This window comes from Rhinopithecus roxellana, chromosome 1 (assembly GCF_007565055.1).
Source record: "Rhinopithecus roxellana isolate Shanxi Qingling chromosome 1, ASM756505v1, whole genome shotgun sequence".
Taxonomy (NCBI): domain Eukaryota; kingdom Metazoa; phylum Chordata; class Mammalia; order Primates; family Cercopithecidae; genus Rhinopithecus; species Rhinopithecus roxellana.
In genome coordinates, this window is record NC_044549.1 from 123,823,432 (window position 1) to 123,842,963 (window position 19,532).

Consider the following 19,532-nt stretch of genomic DNA (forward strand, 5'->3'; position numbering starts at 1 on the left):
ACCTGATGCAACTTACCTGTTATAGCATTTGTGGGGCATACTTTTTCCCATTCAGTATTTTGTGGACATTGCTTTATTTACTTCTGGCATTCAATGTGATGTCTGAGTCGAACGTGAATTTTCTCTTTTATGATGGCTTTTTTCTTTTCTGCCTGCACTCCTGAAAAATTATTTATGCTTTGAAGTTCAGTAATTTAAACAGGATATGTCAGTGTGGACCATTTTCTACTTTTTTTCTGGTATGTCAGGTGCCTTTTTTTTTTTTTTTTTTCAAATTCAGTCCCTTATTGAAGAAAATTTTTTTCTGTATTATATCCCTGAATATCTTTTCTGTTTCATTTATATGGTTTTCTACTTAGAGATATTAATTATTCTTATGTTGGCTAATCTTTCTTCCCTCCCTCCCTTCTTTCTTTCCTTCCCTCTCTCCTTCATTCTTTCTTTCCTTCCTTCCTTCTTTCCTTCCTTCCTTCCTTCCTTGCTTCTTTCCCCGCTTCCTTCCTCTCTTCCTCCCTTCCTTTCTTTTATCCTCCTAACCTCCCATCTTCTAATTGCTCGAATCTCTGCCTCTTTTTTTCTCTGCATTGATTATAATGGTTTCAAACCTTTCCTTTAGCCATTCTATTTTTGGACTTGTATGTTGTTGTTTCTAACTGGTTTATTACCTATGTAATTGTATCTAGTTGCCAATTGTTTTCCTAACCCTGCAATCTCTTCATCTCATTCAGTTTTAGAATTATCTAGTCTTTGGATTTATATTGTATTATCATACTCTGAAACATGAAACACTGGTGAGGAATTTGTTTCTGTTTTCAGCTCAGAGTTTTCTTCCAGCCTGGACTCTTTCACCTGTTTTTAGGGTATATTCCTTCCTTCCTGTGCCCCTGCCTCCATAGTATATTTTCATAGTTGCTGTGCTATTTCTTTTCATAATGCTTATGCTAACATGAACAGCTCTGTCCACACCCTCTACTTGCTTTGATATAAAGTAGATGAGTCACAGGTGTCTCGTATTGTTCCCTGGATTGCCTCATGCATGTATGTCTTGCCTGAATGCCTGTGGCGTCCTCAGAAACAAGAAGCCTGCTTCATACTCCTCTAGCCTCGGTGCTATTCCCTGGTATGCAGCTGGCTACAGACACACAGAATTGGGTGCCTGGGTTTTGACTCTAATTGTCAGAGATTGGGGGATATATCAGGTTCTTAAATCCTAGAAGGCATTTAGAAAAATAATGACAGGATTCTAAGCAGCAGCTCTGGGAGCTTACTGAGGATAAAACAAGATAAAATATATTTAAATTACTGCAAGAGAAATAGAAATTACCCAGAAAACATCACTTACTGAATTCCAAGAGTTTACCTGCTACTAACTTATACTAATTTACAGTGGCAGAAACCTTAGGGTTATTTCCGTGAGGAGAGGGGATTTTATTTGTCTCATCTTCTGTGAGTGCGGAGTTTGCTTTGCAAAGTGCTACATCTCATATCTACCCTGTCAGGAAAAGCTTTCTGGAAAAATTCCAACAACCACCACTATTTATTAAATACCTGCTCTGTGCCAGAAAATGTATATGGACCTTCCCACTGAATCCTCTCAAATGATCCTACAAGCGTGTTTTCATGTCTCCTTTTACAGATAGGAAAGCTGAAGTTAGAGCAGTTAGGTAAGTAGTCCGAGGATGCAGACGCGTGAGTCTCTGAGACAGGTGCACAAACCCACCGGTCCAGCCCCAGAGCCTGTGCCCTTCCACTGTGCTGCCTCCCAAGCTGGCGTTAAGGAGGTGAGATTTAGATAGGTTTCAATAAGGCAAGGGAAACAGAATGGGGCTTGAAAGATAGAAATCAAGAAGGCATTTTAGGTCACAGGAGTAAAAGGGGTGAAATGGCAGAGGGAGACACGAGAGAAGGGTCTGGGTATATACCCCGAAAATTGAAAACAGGGACTTGAGCAGAGATTTGTCCACCCATGTTCATCGCAGCATTACTCACCATAGCCAAAAGGCGGAAACCACCCTCTGTCCATTGACAGGTGAATGGTGAACAATATGTGGTCTATCCACACAGTAAAAAAGGAAGGAAACTCTGACACGTGCTACACTATGGATGAATCTTGATGGCATTATGCTAAGAGAAATATGCCAGTCACCAGAAGACAAACACTGTATGATTCCACTTATATGAGTTGCCTACAGTGGTCAGATTCATAGAGGATGATGCGTCAGGCGCTAGTGGGAGAAGGAAATGAGAGTTCTTTTTCAATGGCTGCAGAGTTTCAGTCTATGATGAGGAAACAATTCTGGAGAAGGATGACGGTGATGGCAACCCAACAACGTGAATGTACTAATGCCATTCAATTGTGCACTTAAAAATAGTTAAAATGGCGAATTTCATGTTTTGCATATTTTATCACAATAAAAACATGTATAACTATTTAGCTCGACCTGAGTGGTCCTTAAAAGTTCGTATTCCTGTACCCCAGCCTAGACCTGGGTGGCTTCCTGAAATGTCCCTTTTAAAAGAAGTACTGCCAGATGATTCTCACGCTCTGTAGTTTGAGAATCATTGACTGGAACGAAGAAGGCTGACTAGTGACAAGAAACTGGTCTAGAGGAGTATGCGGACATGGCCAGTCTTCTCACAGCAGGGGGCTGTGTCCAGCAGGCTGCAGGGACCCTGCACCACTCCGCTCTGTCTGCTGGCCTTGGGCCCTCGACGTGGCAGCTTGCCCTGTCTGGGATAAGCTTGTCCTTGTCACAGAACCCTGATCCAGCTGCCTCAGCAGCTGCTGCTGCGGGGAGGGAGGGTGGTGGAGAGCTAATCTCCTCTGCTTTGACCCGACACCAAGGCAGAGCCATCCCCCAGAACCAGATCCTATGATAGGAAGAGCCTGACAGGCCATCTGGCTCTTCTTCCCATCACTGCCAGACTCCCTTGTACCATGGCACTCCCACATCTGGGTCCAGGATGAGTCATTATTCACAAAGGCTTTGTCCATAGGGAAGTGTCCACAGGCAGCATCTGGGAGAGGGTGGACATTGGCTGGTGGCCAGGAGGCCATGTCTGATCTTGAGAGCCAGGCTGCATGGAATTACCTGGTAAACGGGGTGCTGTCATTGTTTTTACTCCCCAGGGACCAGACCCCTCCCTTGCTCAAAAAATCTACTATTAGTTCTCATGGGCCCAAACACCAGGATGCTGCAAGGCCACCCGAGTGAGAATCAGGGACTGGACATCTGCCAAGACTCACTTGTCTCTTCTTTTCTCTCTGTGACTCTGCTTCATTCTCTCTTTCTGAAGCAGGGTTCCCTGTATGTCAGACAACATGGTAGACAAATAGGCTCCCCGCTACCCAGAGAGGCTCATTCCCGATTCCATACTCAGGGTTACTGTTTGGAACAGTTTAGGCGAGCTGGACCCCTAAAGGTCCATGTCACTGTCATGGCTCCTGAATACCAGGGTACACGCTTTCTGGAAAGGTGGAGCTAAGAAAGGAGCGGTGCTGGGAAATAAACCAGTCCTTCTGGCTCCAAGTCCCAGCTCGTTCCTCTACCCCAGGTTGCTGGGTTTTCTGTATAATGTAGTTGATGATTTTCAAATCTCTCCTGATGTAATCCAGATTTTTTTCTTCCTTTCCCTGAAGTTTTCTGTGATTAGGGTAAGCCAGGAGGCTTATTGCTAAGAAAGGATATAGAAGAGAGGGAAAGAAGCTTCCACCCAGCAGGAAGAAGGAGAAAACCCTTTCGTAACCTGGGAGAGGGGACAGGAAAGGCTGTGGGGTGAGGATAAAGGGATCAGACATGAGTGTCTTGACCTCCTCCTCTACTACCAGGTTCACAGCAAGAGGAGGAAAGTATTGTTAGGGGTAGAAACACCAAAAGAGGTTTGGTGGGAGACTCAGGTGCAGGGACCTTGCTCCTAGGTTCTAAGGATATAGACCTAGAAAATTGCTAGGCTCTCAGAAAAGTCTAGTGTTCCCCATGAAGCCACTAGACCCCAAAAAGGGACAGGGCAACTGATTACAAATGACCAAGAGAGGTGCTGAGGGAGATGGTCCTGAGCTCTTGTCCCCTGCTGCCTGTGGCCTTCAGGAGGCATGCAGGACATCTAGAAGGTCCAGCTTGCCCCCGAGGAAGCTGCACAAGAGGCTGAAAGTGCTGACTGGCAGATTTGCCAGGGATTCAGTGATGGGGCAGGAAACAGCCAGGAGGCTGCAGGGTGGCACACACAGGCCAGGATAGAGTTCTTGTCACAACAAGGACTCGGGGCATCTTCAGGACCAGCGAGCATGGAGATGGGGTGGGATCTGGCCCAGACTTCAGACATGGCAAAAGGCTCTGAAAACGGAGGGCAGAGGGCAGTGGGCAGACCCCACTCTCCCAAAACTGTGAGTGTGCATTTGGGGCAGGAGACATGGGGGTGGATGAGTGGAGAAGCCCCTTTAGATGGGCAGGGACAATCCTATAGGCAGTTCTGAATTGACTACATCCCCAAATCACTGTGAATGAATCCGAGAGTTTCCTACAAATAATCCCAGTTTCCTACAGTGGGCAAGTTTGGTTTGCTTTCTACTATCAATTCACCACCATCATCAGAAAGGGGGCCTGTGAGTTCAATACAGTTGGGTATAGACAAGAAAGTAATTTTCTTTTTTTTTTTATTTTTGCACATTTAAGTATATTATGTAAACTTTGTGCATTCATAAACCTATGCCATACCTAGAAACCAAGAGATCTTCTAGTCATGGTCAGAGACCCCTAAAGGCCTGGAGTATGGTGCATGGTAGACTTAGGCTCAAACAGGACTTGGCTGGCATCCAAGGGCCATCTGAGCTGCATTCTGGGTCCTCCCTCTCCAGTGGTTTGGGATCTGGCCTGTAGCAGGCTGCTGTTCCTTGGCGAGGTGGGGTGAGTAATGCCTATCTTATCCTCGGACCAATGATGACAATATAATTAGCACAAACAGCAATTAGGGTAATTGTTCTGTTTAGACATAACCAGACTTCACTGCCACCGGTTGGGAGAGAATCTACACTTGAAACCTTCTCCAGAAGGCTGCACACTGCTGCTTCTGGTGTCACAGTGTCCACCCTGCAAGTGGCTCATGCTAAGAGAAAGGGTGGGATGCTGAGACAGGGGTGGGGAAAGGAAAAGCCAGTACTTGGAGGAGTCCCCATTGTTGCCAAGGCCTGGAATGGGGGTGGGAGGCTGCGCCCACAAGCTTACTTCATTGGAGACTGACTGCTCTGCCAAACCCCAAGCACATTCAAGCGGCAGGCAGTTTCCCAAGAAAAAGGAAATGCACATCGCCCCTGACAGGTAGCCTCCCTCCTCACCCAGTCAGGGCATCTTCAGGAGCAGTGAGTGTGGAGATGGGGTGGGAAGATGGCTGTGCTCCCTTGGAGCTGTGTTCACAGATTCTGCAGCAGCTCCAAGTGGAGGACCCAGGCACCATCAGGGCACTTGGGCAGAACGAGCTGCTGGTCCAGCCTCTAGGAAAATAGGAAAGTGGAGGAGCTTGAGGGGGACCGTTGAGGGATCTTGGAGACCAAGTGGCCATTATGTCACAACCCAGCAGGTGAACTCCAGTATTAGAGGGACAAAAGCAGGGTAAAGGCATCCTCTTCCTGCTGATGGGTTCCCATCCTGCATGTGGGACCTTGGTTAAGAGGAAGAATGACCACTGAGTGTCTTCGTGTATAAGATCTGCTGTTCTGTTGTGGCTCTCAATGATCCTGTTTTATTTAGTCCTCATAACAAGCCCATGAGGTCAGTTTTATTACCCCCGTGTCACAGGCTCACCAAGACCAGGCTCTAGAACCAAGTCCTTTGCCACCAAATATCAGGTCTTAATCATATATTGGTGATCTTTTTAAAAAACGTATTTGTACAGGACTTTATGGCTTATGAAGTGCTCTCACCCATATTAGCCCATTTATTTTCCAAACAGCACCCCTGAGGAAGTGGAGACAATGAGACGATGGCATTTTACAGCTCATGGTCGAGTGACCTGTCCTGAGACTTGTTCTAAGTGTGGTCGGAGGACCTGTAGCATCAACAGCGCCTGGAAGCTTGCTGGAAATGCAGAGCCTTAGGCCCCGCCCCAGGACCTGCTGAATCAGAAGGTGCATTTTAACAAGATTCCTAGATGATTCGATGAACATTAAGATTTGAGAAGTACTGACTTAGAGCGTCCAACCCCCTCATTTTACAAGCAAGGAAACTGAAACCAGAGAGGGCAAATGACTTGTCCAAAGCCATACAGCAAGTTGGTAGCCAACTCAGGCCCATAACTCTGCTTTGTCCCAGCTAGAGTGAGGTACGAAGGACTCCTAGTGCAATGCTTTTTCTGCCTCAATACCCACCGTCTGCCCCATCAGTCCTCCACCCCCATCAGGCTGGGCAGGCTCTCTGAGCCCCATTCTGACCATCTCTAAGAAGACACCACAAATACTGAGAACTTTCTGGGGAAAAAAAAAAAAAAAAGCTAAGCTTCCTGTTGAAGCCTAGTGGCCCTGACCATCAAGGGAGCTAGATGGACTCTCAGAATTAAGCTCTTGGTCAGTAGCACTGATTAATAACTTGAACAGAGCCCCGTTCTGGCACTCTTCCTGTGCAGTACCTCAGTTTACGCTTCTGTAAAGGGAGTAACAGGGGGCCTCCCAGGGCTCATAAAACTACCTGAGCTCTCAGAATGAAAGGCCCCATAGAAAGACAAAGTCTCATTATGTTTTCTTGTTATGTTTAATTGTGGCTGTGTTGCCTTTGACTACCTCAAGACATCCCATTAAGTGGGGAAGTATGAAGATGACAGCCGCCAGGGCTGAGAGTCTGGCAGTTGTTAGAGGCTGCCCCCCCACCAACTTCCTGGCAGAGGCGTAACTGGCTTCATAAATTCCTCCTGGAGGAACGGTGACGTCGTCCATGGCCGCTTCACTTTTCCCAGGGCCATTGGGGCATCATTCTTTTCTTGGTGTGGAGTGAAACTAGACGTAAAGATGGGTGCTGTAGGGAGCAGGGCAGAGGAGCAAGATATTGGCCATTCAGGCTGGGCAGGAGCCAGCTGGTCCTCACATGGACCATTGCTGAGGGATGACGTCACTCTGGTACTGCCCCCCAAGCCATTCACGAATCTCACACACCCACCAGGCCACATGCTGAGAGGGTTTGCTGAGAGACTGACAGCTCATGCCACATGACTGGGAGAGTTTCAGGGTTACTGTCGCTATTAATTTCCTAGGACTGCTGCAGAAATTAGCACCAACTTCGTGTCTTAAAACAACAGAAATGTATTCGCTCACAGTTCTGGAAGCCAGTAGTCCAAAATCAAGGTATCTGCCTGGTTAGTTTCTTCTGGAGGCTCTGGGCATTCCTTGGCTGTGGCAGCATAACTCCATAAGACTGCCTCTATCTTCACGTGGCCTTCTTCTCTGTGTCTCCAGTCTCCTACCTTTCTCTTGGAAGGATTCCTGCCATCGGACTGGCGGCCTGCCCTAAATCCAGGATAATCGCAACTCAAGATCCTTCCCTTAATGACATCTGCAAAGACCCTTTTCCCAGTACGGTCATGGTCACAGGTTTTAGGGGTTAGGACGTGGACATATCTTTTTTGGTGAGCACCATTCATATGAATCGAGTGTCCCTGAAGACTGCATTTCACAGCAGCTGTCTCCAGCCTGGAAATGTTTTGTGGCACATACAGTGCCGCATGGAGGAAAAGCAGTGGGTTCAGGGAATAGGAAGCACCTTTGAGGCCCAGTTTTGCCACTAAACAGCGGTGACTTTGGACAAGCCACACACCCTCTCTGAGCCTCAGTCCCCTCATCCTTATTATGGGAAGATAACAGAATGACCACAATTCTCAAGGAATAGATGAGCAGGTTCCAGGAGATAAAGGACCAGAAACCACTTGGTAGACTGTAAAGAACCAGATATATTTGAAGCATTATCAAGGTCCTGTGTCCAAAAAGTTGAAAGTAAAAGCAAAATCATCGAAACCAGCAAGGAACCCTCAAAGTCCTGACTGTTTTGGGGAGTCAGCATATGATTTTCCTTTGCAGCAGTAAAAACAGAACTATTTTCCATGGACTACAAACTCACCTTCCCAATTTCAGTGGTCTCCAGTATTCAAAGCCTCCTAGAAGGCCCCCAGATTCTGTCTCAACTATCACATTACCCCCTCTTCCCAACCCCTGACCCCTGATACTCCCAGCCTGAATTCTGGAGCTGAGAGTGGTAAGGCAGGCATCTTTGGCCTAAGTTAGGGGTCAGATTCATCAGGAGAGCCCTGAGCTGATGAGCTGACCTCTCTTATCAATCCAATCCCAGTGATCCCTGTTTGACCAATCAGCTTCTAAGACAGTGGAGTGTAGTGGGGGACAGAACCGCGCATGATAGAAGTCACCCAGGGTCTTTCCTGGACAAAAGAGACTCTCAGAGCAGGCCAGTCAAGGGCTAGGAATGGCCAACACAAAGCGTTATCACAAGGCCTCTTTGGAAAGCAGGAGAGGGGCTCTTCCCCAGCTCTCCCAGGCTCTGCCCAGGCCTCTGTGCCCCCTACCCTGCTCCCTTGGCAGCTGTGGTGAACCGTGGAGTGCTGAGACTGGAGATGACTGGGAGGTCAGAGTGTCATGGAACCCCCCAATTCCTTGAGGGCTCTTCATCAAAATGGGTCGAAGCTCAGCCCCAACCTAGCAGGGCCTAAAGTCAAGGCCTGGGAGACAGCCTCCAGTAGGATGATACAGCCTGGAAAGAGTGTGGGGGGAGTGGGAAGAGAAAGGTGCCAAGAGAGGCATCTGGTCCCAGTAATGTTAGAATAGAATATGTAACTGGAACGTGGATCGACTGCATAGACAGTTGTTGAGCCATTCTGATATTCAGAGCACTGTGGTGGGTCTGCTGCTGAAGCCAAGAACCCACAGTGCACCTAATCACTTAGCATGATGCGTTAAGTGGCAAAGGAGGCAGAGTTCCCTCTAAGAGCTCAAGGAAGGAGGGGCCACCCCCAGCTGGGGACTTCTGGGAGGATTATGGGGGAGATGAGAGCATTTGATTTGGGCTTCAAAGGGCAGAGCTGTGATGGGATTCAAAGGGGCAGCGATGAAGTCACAGCTGTGTCTGGCAGAGAGGGCCGCAAGTGACCCGTGGCTCCTGACTCAAGCCCGGTCAGAGGGAGACTCCAACCCTTTGGGAGTAGCCTGAAGCCCAGGGCCTTACTGAACACAGATGGGGCAGGTGCCAGGTCCGTTGCTTGTTATTGGCAATGCTAATAAGAAGGCACCTGGCAGAGGCTTTCCGCAGGAGGCCCTGGCCATAGCAATGGGGCAATGCAGACGGGAGGCTCTGCCACTCAGCAGGTTCCTGGCCTGGCCCGAGGCACTGGAGCATCTTGGCTCCCCATCAGTGGCCGTCTGTGGCCTGGCAGGCTGCCTGCCCAGCAGCTCACAGCAGAAACCCTGGCTAGGGTGCCAGGGCCCTGGGTGTGGCTGCCCTGTCTGCAGGCAAGGGCGGGTGACTCATGAAATTATCATCGAGGCTGTACAGGGCTGGGGTTGGGGCTGGGCCCGTGACTGTGAGACCGAAAGAAAGTGAGCACAGGGGCTGCTCAGTGCTCTGCCACACACCCCATGCTGATGCCAGCTCTGCGGCTCCCACGGCCTTTCCCTGTGCTGCTGCTCCACCTCCCAAATACCGGCGATGCCTCCAGCACAGGGCAGCGGGAGCAGCACTTACAAGAACCGCCTCTGGGATGCCTCTCCGGCCTTGACTTCCCTTTCAAGGCTCAAACTTGTCACCAAGCCCCCTCCCCCATCCACCTGCCAAGGAAGGAGGAGGGAACCCGGGTCCCCGTGTGGGGGAGGTAGGACCCAGACACCCAGGACTTGACAAGACCACATCACCATGCCTCTCTGTACTCAGCTGACTCTTCTGACAAATGCAGGGGCTCAAAGGGATGGGCTCTGAGGCCCCTTCCACCTCTGCAGTTCTGAAGTCTCCAAGCGTACTAATGGCAGAGCCACAGTTGGAACTGAATGGGGAGAGAATGAGAGGCAGGGGCTGTAGGAGAGAGGCTGTGAGTGGAACCCGGAGAGGGGTATGGCCCCGCTCCCAGGGGAAGGAGGAATGCTTGCAGACCCTGAGACTAGGAAGGAAGGGCATGAGCTGGGAATCTGGCACTGGAAAATATGTCAAAAGGGGAGAGTGTGGGAGAGAGGGCAGTTAGATAGGAGGCTAGGTGGTGCTGCCAAAGGAAGGAAGAAGTTCTGCATCTTTATTAGGCACCTACAGTATATCAAACACTGTGTTAGGCATTTTATGTATAATACCCATTTAAGGTCATAAGGCTCCTGTGAGGTGGCTGTTACTAATCTAATGTTACAGTGGAGGAAACTGAGATACAGAGAGGCTAGAGCATTTCCGGTCACCCAGCTAGCAGTGGCAAACCTGGGGTGCACAGCTTGGTCTATTGACTCCAAAGCCCCTGTTGTTTTTTGTTTTGTTTTGTTTTGAGACAGAGTCTTGCTCTGTCGCCAGGCTGGAGTGCAGTGGCGCGATCTTGGCTCACTGCAAACTCTGCCTCCCAGATTCAACCATTCTTCCGCCTTGGCCTCCCGAGTAGCTGGGATTACAGGTATGTGCCACCATGCCCAGCTAATTTTTGTACAATTTTTTTAGTAGAGACAGGGTTTCACCATGTTGGCCAGGATGGTTTCAATCTCCTGACCTCGTGATCCACCTGCCTCAGCCTCCCAAAGTACTGGGACTACAGGCGTGAGCCACCAAACCCGGCCCAAAGTCTCTGTTCTTATTTTCCCAGTCTGTGCCATTGGGCACACTTTGGAGTCTATGTGAAATGGCTTTTGGTCCCAGAGAGAGCTGGGGGCTAAGCAGGATCCTGAGGCTGTGGCCAAGGCCTGGGGCCCTCATTCTTTCAGGGGGGCCACAAAACAGCATTGCTGGCCAAGGGGACAGGGTGGATAGAGAGGCAGGCCCCCAGCAAGCCAGTGTTAGGAGACAGAACTAGAATTTGGGTTGGCAGAGGGGCGGGACCCAGGGCAAATCTAGTGCTGACAGCAGCCAGTCAGCACGGGGCTGGGTCCTTGCTGTTATTCATCACCTCCACCCCACCCACCCCACCCAGAGAGACCAGAAGGGCAGCTCTGAGAGTGTTGTGTGTGGAGGAGCCCTAGGTGCACACCCTGGCCTCGCCCCTTAGCTGGCCTAGCCCAGCACGCCTTAGACTCATCCCAACCCTCCTTTCTGGGCCTCTGTAACCAGCCTTTTTGCTGTCTCTCTCCTCCCACTGCCAGCACGTACCCCTCAGCTCCTTCCAGAGCAGAGCTAGGTTAGTGTGAATGGGCACAGGCCAGCCTTTTCGCCCCCGTCCTCATGGATAGGAGACTCATGGTCACATGCCCAGATCCTCTCACTGGGGTGCTTGCCAAAGGGCTGGGAGAGAGGCCCCTACTGTTCCCGCCCCTGCCCCAGTAGCCCCCATTTCCCTGTCCATGGCTGGAAGCCTCTCTGTGCACTTCCAAGCATAATGGCTTGCAGTCTGGTACCTGCAGTGGCATATATCACACCAGGAGTCAGACAGGGAGTCTGGTCCATTCTTGCCCTGGTACTCTGAGGGGGGTGAGGGTCTGGGATTCTGGAAGGAGTCATCACAGGGTTTCTATGAGGCATTGTTTGTCCAGATCCTTGTGAAGATGATTTCCGGGATTGATATTTTTCTGAGATGCCCAGGACAGGGCAGGGGGTTGAATGAATTCTTACATCCTGATGTAAATTTCCCTTGGGAAGTGAGAAGGGCCGGTTTTCTGTGCTCTCATGGAAGCCCAGTGGGATTGTTCCTGAGGGCATCCCTACTGGCAGGAGGTGAAGACAGCGGTCTTAATGGAACAGTTTCCATTAAGAATAGCAAAAGCTTGGCCAGGATGCCCTAAGCCCAGATCACTCCAGAGACCTGGGAAAGTTCTGCAACATGGGCTTGCTCCAGAGCAAGATGGTGGCTTTAGTTTAACAAAAACATTTATTGAGCACCTGATGTGTACCAGTGTGAACAGAGGAAACAGAAATGAAAAGCACACATCCCCTTCCTCAGCCTGCTCCAGGTCTTATGGACATGTGAGTGCGACAAAGTGGCCAAGGGCTATAACACAATTGGCACCGGGCACAAAGGTCCCCAGGAGGGGGGTCTTGAATTTGGTTTGGAGATTCCTCCACACGGATAGATAGGATTGACAAGTGGCAAGAAGGCAGGAGGTGGGAGGCGCTTGTCACCCCCTTGTTTAAGACTTATCAGTGGCCTGTCATTACTCTTAGAATAAAATTCAACCCCCAGACAGAAGTTTCCAAGCTCCAGCATGATCCTGCACTGGCCAATATAGTGGCCACTAGCAACATGTAGCTATCAAGCCCTTAAAATGAGGCTGGTATATTTAAGGAACTGAATGTTTCCTTTACACAATTTGAACTGATTTAAATAATGGGCACAGAGATGGAACATTTTCATAATTGAAGAAAACTTTACAGGACAGCGTTGCCTGCCTGCCCATCTTGCACCCACCTGCCCGGTCTCCCTGGTTTGTCTGTTCTGAAGACATGCCAGGTTCACGGATTGTACACTCACCATTCCCTCTGCTCAGAGCCCCTTCCCCCACTTCTGAGATGGGCAGCTACCTCTCATTCTTCATCTCAGCCTGTCACACTCTGGCCACCATGGCTAAAGCTGTCCCTCTCTGCAGTCTCTAAACCGCTCATTGTTTCTTTCATAGCATTTAATATAATTTGCAATCATTTACAAATCGACTCTTTGTCTACCTCTTTAGAACATATGCCCCATGAGAGCAAGATCTTGTCTTTTTCATCATTGTATCCCCAGGGTTGACATGGTGTCTAGCCCCTTTCGGCACTCAATACATATTTGAGTGACTGATTGACAGTGCTCCACACAGAGGGAAGAGCAAATATGCAAAGGTAAGGGGCAGGTAACTCCATGGGGTGAGTGCTAGGATGAAAACAAAATAATGCAGGAAAAAAGACAAAGGCGATTTAGAGACTAGGGAGGGGGGCAGTGTGAGTTCATCAGGGAATGTTATAAGATTCCTGAGTTGAGCAGCCATTGAGGAGTCTGCTAACTGGCCAAAGGATGTCATCCAGAAAAACTTTCAGAACAGGCAGCTGGTCCCATGGCTGCTGTCCAGGAAGTCCAGTTGCAGAGGCACTGGGCTGAAGAAGACGGGTTCACCCAGCAAGCCCAGGGATCCAGGAAGAAAACCTACCTCTTCCACACCCCTGGGGTGTTTACATCGGTGAGGGGCTCAGCTAGAGGTGGTCCCCTCACCCGGGGGGCTGGAAACGGAGGAGGGAGAAGATTCAGCCCAGACACTCTTAGAGGCTGCAGGAGCCTCAGAGACCTCCTCTCAGCCTTCCTTGGGCCAGCCCCCACCCACCCCTGGCCCAACCTTCTCCTTCTCTCCTGTAGAAAATAAGCTCTAGGCCAGGCACAGTGGCTCACGCCTGCAATTCCAGCACTCTGGGAGGCCGAGGTGGGTGGATCACCTGAAGTCAAGAGTTGGAGACCAGCCTGATCAACACGGTGAAAGCCTGTCTCTACTAAAAATACAAAAATTAGCCTGGCATGCTGGTACACACCTGTAATCCCAGCTACTTGGGAGACTGAGGCAGGAGAATTGCTTGAACCAGGGAGGTGGAGGTTGCAGTGAGTCAAGATCGCACCATTGCACAGAGCGAGAGTGACAGAGTGAGCCTCCGTCTCAAAAAAAAGTAAGTAAGTTCTATAAGAGCAGGAACTTTGCCCTCCTCACCATTGTATCCTTGGTACCTGGGACAGGGTCTGCCACATAACAGACACTTGTTGAATAAATGAACTCATATTTCACTTTTTAATGAACATAGAGATGACAGGATGTGAAGTCTGGGAGCCGGAATGTTGAAAGTGAAATCTGGGTCACACTTAATGCTCTAGGGCAGGCAGCAAAGAGAATTAGAAGCCCATTCATACTCCTTTGAGGATAAAAATATACTCATCTTATTTCAGAATCAAGTCAAAATTAACTTCTTTCAGGAAGCTTCCCCCTGATCACCCCCAACACCTTCTAAGTCGAAATTAACCCATGTCCATTAGAATTTTACCATCTAAATATATGTTCTGACAGTCAACTGAAAGTATGCCATTTCAGAGCTGGGATCATGCGACTGTGCCTCCTTGACATCTTTTCTTCACTTTTCACTTTAGGAGTGTTAGCCTCCTTCCTGGTTGATTTCTGAGACAGGCCCCACATAGGGTGGGGCTCAGGCAGGCAGAAGAGAGAGAGTGATGATGGAAATAGCATTGGCCTGCTGACTCAAAACCATACACCCGAGCCCCAAACCAATCCTCCCAGCCTGAGTATGTCTCCCTCACCGTGGCCCAGAATGCATAACCTGACTGCCCTTTCCTCTCCTCTTCTGTCCGAAGGGCCTGATTCAAGACGTCCTGCTCTACAAATTCCCACAACTGACATCAGAATTATAGAGTGTTAGGGCTAGAGTGGAGTTTAGGAGCCATTAAGTTTACCCCCTCTTTGCAGATTGGTGTGAGGGACAGAGGAAGGCACTTGCCTAACATGAAGCTAGTTAGTGACACAACTAGATCGGGAACCCAGCTGGCCTGACTTTCATGCCCTGTGATGGTAATAGATGCTGTTAAAAGACCCATCCTGAGAAGGATCTGCTTGTCACAGGGAAATCTCAAGGAGGCAGCCTGGCACTACCACTGAGTGTCCAGCTCTGGATTGCGGTTGCCTTGTCTCTGCCCATTACCAGCTGGGTGGTCCTCATGGAGCCTCAGTTTCCTCATCTGAAAAAGAAGGGTGATGGTGCCCACCTCATAAGGTCATTGTAAGGATTCAAATGATGTGGTTCATGTACAGGGCTCAGAATCATGCCCGGTTGGTAGGCATGGTGTTTGGAGGAGCATAGTAAATGTTGGCTATTGCTATCAATATGTCAAAATAATGTCTATTAACATAGTAGAGAAGTAGCTAGAAAAACTGAACTTCACACCTGAAAAAGATCTTACAGATAATCAGTTCAGCTTCCACAGACTTGCCTTTTATAGGAAGATGAGCTACTCTAATCCCCTCCTTCAGGGCCCTTCTGTATCCTAGAATAGGAAAATTATCATTATTTAAAGATGCAATTAACATTTATTATGGCTAGCATATTAGGTTTTAGATAGGCCAAATGTGTGATACAATGGAATTGTATTTTTATATGCTGCCATGTATACTTTACAGTACATTGGGGCCCTTATATAATAGGTGTGCACTGTACTTTAATGTCCATTTTACAGGACTTTTATAAGGGAAGCTGGATGATGTGGTGGAACGAACACTCTGCCAGGAGTCACAAGGCCTGGTTAGGATGCAGGCTTTGCCACAAATTAACTGGGGCATTGTAAGCAAACTGCCTCCTCTCCTCATCACTGAAATGCGGTGCTTGGCTGGATGAAGTCCAAGGCTCTGTCCAGTCCTGGTGGTCTACGGCTGGAAGCAGAATCTTACAATATGAAATGATAATAAAGGTTTACAGGTGTTTTGTACACATCTGTGACATATTTTTGGTCACATCTCTGGTTTACTTGAGGATAAGTTCTTAGGAACAGAGCCCTCAAAAATAAAATTGTTTCTATTGGAAACTATAGTCTGTTTTACAACAATCGCTCTGGAAATTGCTACTAGGGATACCTTCCTTGGGAAAGTTGGGGCTCCCAGCATGTAACACACACATCTCCGGAAGTGCGTGAGTGACCTTCATGTGGTCCCTGAGACAGTTATTCAGTCTTCTTGATCCTTCCTCGACATAAAATTCCCAAAAAGAATAGATTTCTGATTGCCCTTTCCTCCGTAGATTAGAAGAGCAAACTAAAAGTAAAGCATGTGAGCCGTTAACGGCAGCCTCAAATGACAGCAAGAGTGACGGCTGTGATAGCGTCACACAGCCAGTGGAGGCCCCAAAACCAAGAAGCTGACTGGACTGCACGACTACACAGTTCAGTAATGGATGTCCAGAATGTGAAACTCAGGGCATGAAGAAGTACAGCAAATATGTTCAGTGTTGTTTGCTTTAGGAGGCAAAGCAGAATGTGATACCTTTTAGAAAGATTTCCATCAAAGTAAATACTTACAAAAAAAAATGCACTCAGTTCCTGTTACACACCAGATTCACTGATGTGCGCTCGCTCCATGCCTGGGGAGGATGCTACATGAATGAAGCTTCACTGCACATGTGTCCCCAGGGGTGTGAGTGTGCATAGGGGAATGCACACAGTGGTCCCAGAATAGTAAGTCCAGAGTGGAGTTTCAGGATAAAGCAGCTTTTCAATTTTTCAGTAAGGATCTGGTTAGGATCCAAGTTAGATTTAATTTACCTTAAATTAACTAGCATTCATGTATTCACCTATTTAAAAATATTTTTTATTGAGTGCCTAATATTATGTGTGCCAGGCATTGTTTCAGAGGCTGTAGTGGAGTTTCAGAGAGGATCCGCTGTTCACGTGGTGTTTTACCGGGGTATACTCACGAACAACAAATAACCACCAGTTTTACCAAGGCATACCCACTGTGTGGTCTGATATCTCAAGTCTGCTCCTTGATGCGGCCTTCCTGCCCCTACCCCACTTGCTTCAGAGGAAACTGCTTTACAGTAGACTGGGTTGCCCCCATAAGATGGAGCACTCCTTTGGAGCAAGAGCTATGGTTCTGCCATCAGCCCGGGAGCCTCCACCGCCAGGGCTGGTCTCTGCCATGACCGCAGTACAGAGGGAGATGGACGCCTGGCTCTCCTGGGCAGCCTGGTCAAGAAAGACTCCTTTTTTCCTAGAGAGAGGTCTCCCTCGGTTCCTGAGCTGAACACATGCTTTCTCAGTGAGCCGGCAGAACAGGACAGAGGGGCGTCTCCCTGGGGCCTCAAGGCTTACGACGTTTCTTGCTCATGGGGAGAGGAAAGGGAGAGAAAAAAAGAGCGAGCAGGAAGGCGCCCAGTGTCCTACACGGGGGACTCGCAGCCCTGCCCCCAAGAGCGCTGGCTCCGCAGCAGCAGTGCCCTGCAGCTCCGCGTCTGAGCGGCAGCAGCGCGCGGCCAGGTGGAGTGGGTGGTGCAGGGCAGGGGTGGTATATCCTGTCTGACGGAGGGCGGGCCTCGCCACTGCCAGAGAGGGAAGAACCGCGGTGGAAGCGCCAGGAGCAGCTGCCGGGAGCCCTCACGCGGACCACGCACTCTATGGCCGTAGGGAGCTGCTGAGAGCGAGAAGAGCACGCTACCGCCAGCCCGCTGCACCGCACCTCGCCTCGCCTCTCTGCTCTCCCAGGCCCCGGCCGCGCGCCTCCCGCCTCCCGCCACCATGAACCACTCGCCGCTCAAGACCGCCTTGGCGTACGAATGCTTCCAGGACCAGGACAACTCCACGTTGGCTTTGCCGTCGGACCAAAAGATGAAAACAGGCACGTCTGGCAGGCAGCGCGTGCAGGAGCAGGTGATGATGACCGTCAAGCGGCAGAAGTCCAAGTCTTCCCAGTCGTCCACCCTGAGCCACTCTAATCGAGGTAAAGGCTCGGCCCCCGCGTGGTCCGTGTGCCCCTTTTCAGAGCGCCCTGGCCCAGTGGCGGAGACCAAGGGACGCAAGCATCCCAGGGGGTGCGGGGAGGCGAGGGGCTGCTGGCCCCATGCAGGGTCTACGCGCTGAATGCGAGCAGCCGAGCTCCTAGCCGGTTCCAAGCAGGTGGAACAGCGACCCGAGGCTGGCTCGACAGCTCCACAAGCTCGATGGCGCGCTAGTGAGCAAGTATGGGTGGTTCACCGGGACACAGCCGGGAGTATCTCCCAGCGTGCCAGGAGGCTGAGGATCCCCTGCGAGCGGCTCTCCTGTCCCTGAGCCCTGGGTCTGGACGGCTTTCTCTTTCGGGTGCTGCTCTAGGGATCAGCCCTGCATCATGTCTCACCCTGGTTGTCCTGGGGGCCATGGTCCCCGCGCTCTCAAACGGTTGTGGGCCACCCTTCGACCTTCCTGGGCTTGATCTCCTGGCCTTCAGCTGGCGGCCGATGCCCAGCGTTCAGGCCAAGGGGAACCCCAGTCCCTGTGTGCGTGTGTATCCGCGAGCGGGGTGAGGGAGTCACTGAGACAAGAGTGCAACTCAGAAGCGCTGTGGGACGGGGAAGTGGCACAGGGAGCAGGCAGGAGGCCCTGGAACTCCAGGGCACTTTATTGGGAGCCTCCTGAAAGAGGCTAGCCTAGTTGGAAGGCTGCCCCAGGGCCAGTGGGTCCCTTGACAACAGGGAAGGGGGTCAGGATGCCTTCTTTCCCGAAGAGCCAATGCAGAACTCCTCTTTCCCACTGAATTCTTTCTACCTCACCCAGCTTAGGTAGACAAGTGCCTCATGGGGAGAGTAAGGAATGAGCCTGGCAGATTGGAAATCCCCCTAAGTCCCGGGGAGACCTCTAGCTGAGCCCTCACGGCAACTTTTCCAAGCTGGATCCCGGGCCTGGCGCCCCCTCCTCCAGCCTCTGAGAGGCCAGATCCCATGACTGGGGAAGCCTGGGAGAAAGGGGCAGCACCCGCGAAACTCAAGGAGAAAGGGGCAGTACCTGACAGGGGAGAGCTTATAGACCAAATAAATGCTTTAATACAAAGGATGCCTGGTAAGAATTACACACAAGTGAGCAAAGATTCCACTTGTTTATTTATTTACTTATTTTATTTAGCTAAGTTTAGTAAAATACTAATAAAGACTTTACCCACCACTAACCAGTACAGGTAAACCAAGACTTATTTATTAAGATAGGCCTTAGGAGAGAGTGAGGGGCAGAGGGTAACAAGGTGGAAGGAGACAAAAGACACCAACCTTGGCCATTCTCCCACCACACACACACACACACACACCTACCTCACACTTTCTACCTCTGGCTTCTGTCCCCCCACCCACTCCCTAGCCCCCATTCCTGAGTGGCCCCATGTAGAGCCGAGGGAAGGAAAATGGCGGGCAGAGGACTTCCTGGGCCCCAGACCTAAAGGCCTTTGCTGCTCTGTGTGCTCTTTGCCTTTGTCTGGGCCCTGGGCTCCTCTCCTCACATTTTCACTCAAGGTCATGCTGCCTCCAGAGCACAGGCCTCCTTCCCTTTTATTTGGTGCATTGGTAGGTGCCTCCTAGCCTCTTTAGAAGTAGGTTTGGAAGAACAAAGTGCCCCCATTTCTGGCTATAGCCCAGGGCACTGCTCAACCTACTCTCCTCTCTGCCCAAGACTTGGCTGACCCCTTCTCACTTCCACTCCATCCCAGCCTGAGCTCTTGGCTCACAACTCCAGAAAACTCAAGTGGCCCTGGGTGCCCCAAAGACCCCTTCTTCCTCCCACCTATCAGGATATCGGCTGAGTGTCTGTCAGCATGAAGTGCGCTTTCTGGACTTGGTCTTTGTGGGGAACCTCTATCTGATAAGGTCTCCTTTGTTCCCTCTTTGTTTTTCCTCCCAAGGTCC

The 19,532-nt window shown here is 50.0% G+C and overlaps 1 protein-coding gene across 2 annotated transcripts in view; it reads left to right on the plus strand.

The window, feature by feature from the left end:
* The first annotated feature begins 17,152 nt into the window (after positions 1-17,152).
* PKP1 (plakophilin 1) overlaps positions 17,153-19,532 on the plus strand; it is a 49,290-nt gene continuing 46,910 nt past the window's right edge. For both annotated transcript variants that reach the window (XR_747904.2, XM_010362688.2), the window contains exon 1: positions 17,153-17,605. Coding sequence is in view for 1 of the 2 variants with exons in the window: in XM_010362688.2 (XP_010360990.1) it covers positions 17,404-17,605 (202 nt within the window). In the remaining variant the exon portion in view is untranslated. The remainder of the gene's footprint in view (positions 17,606-19,532) is intronic.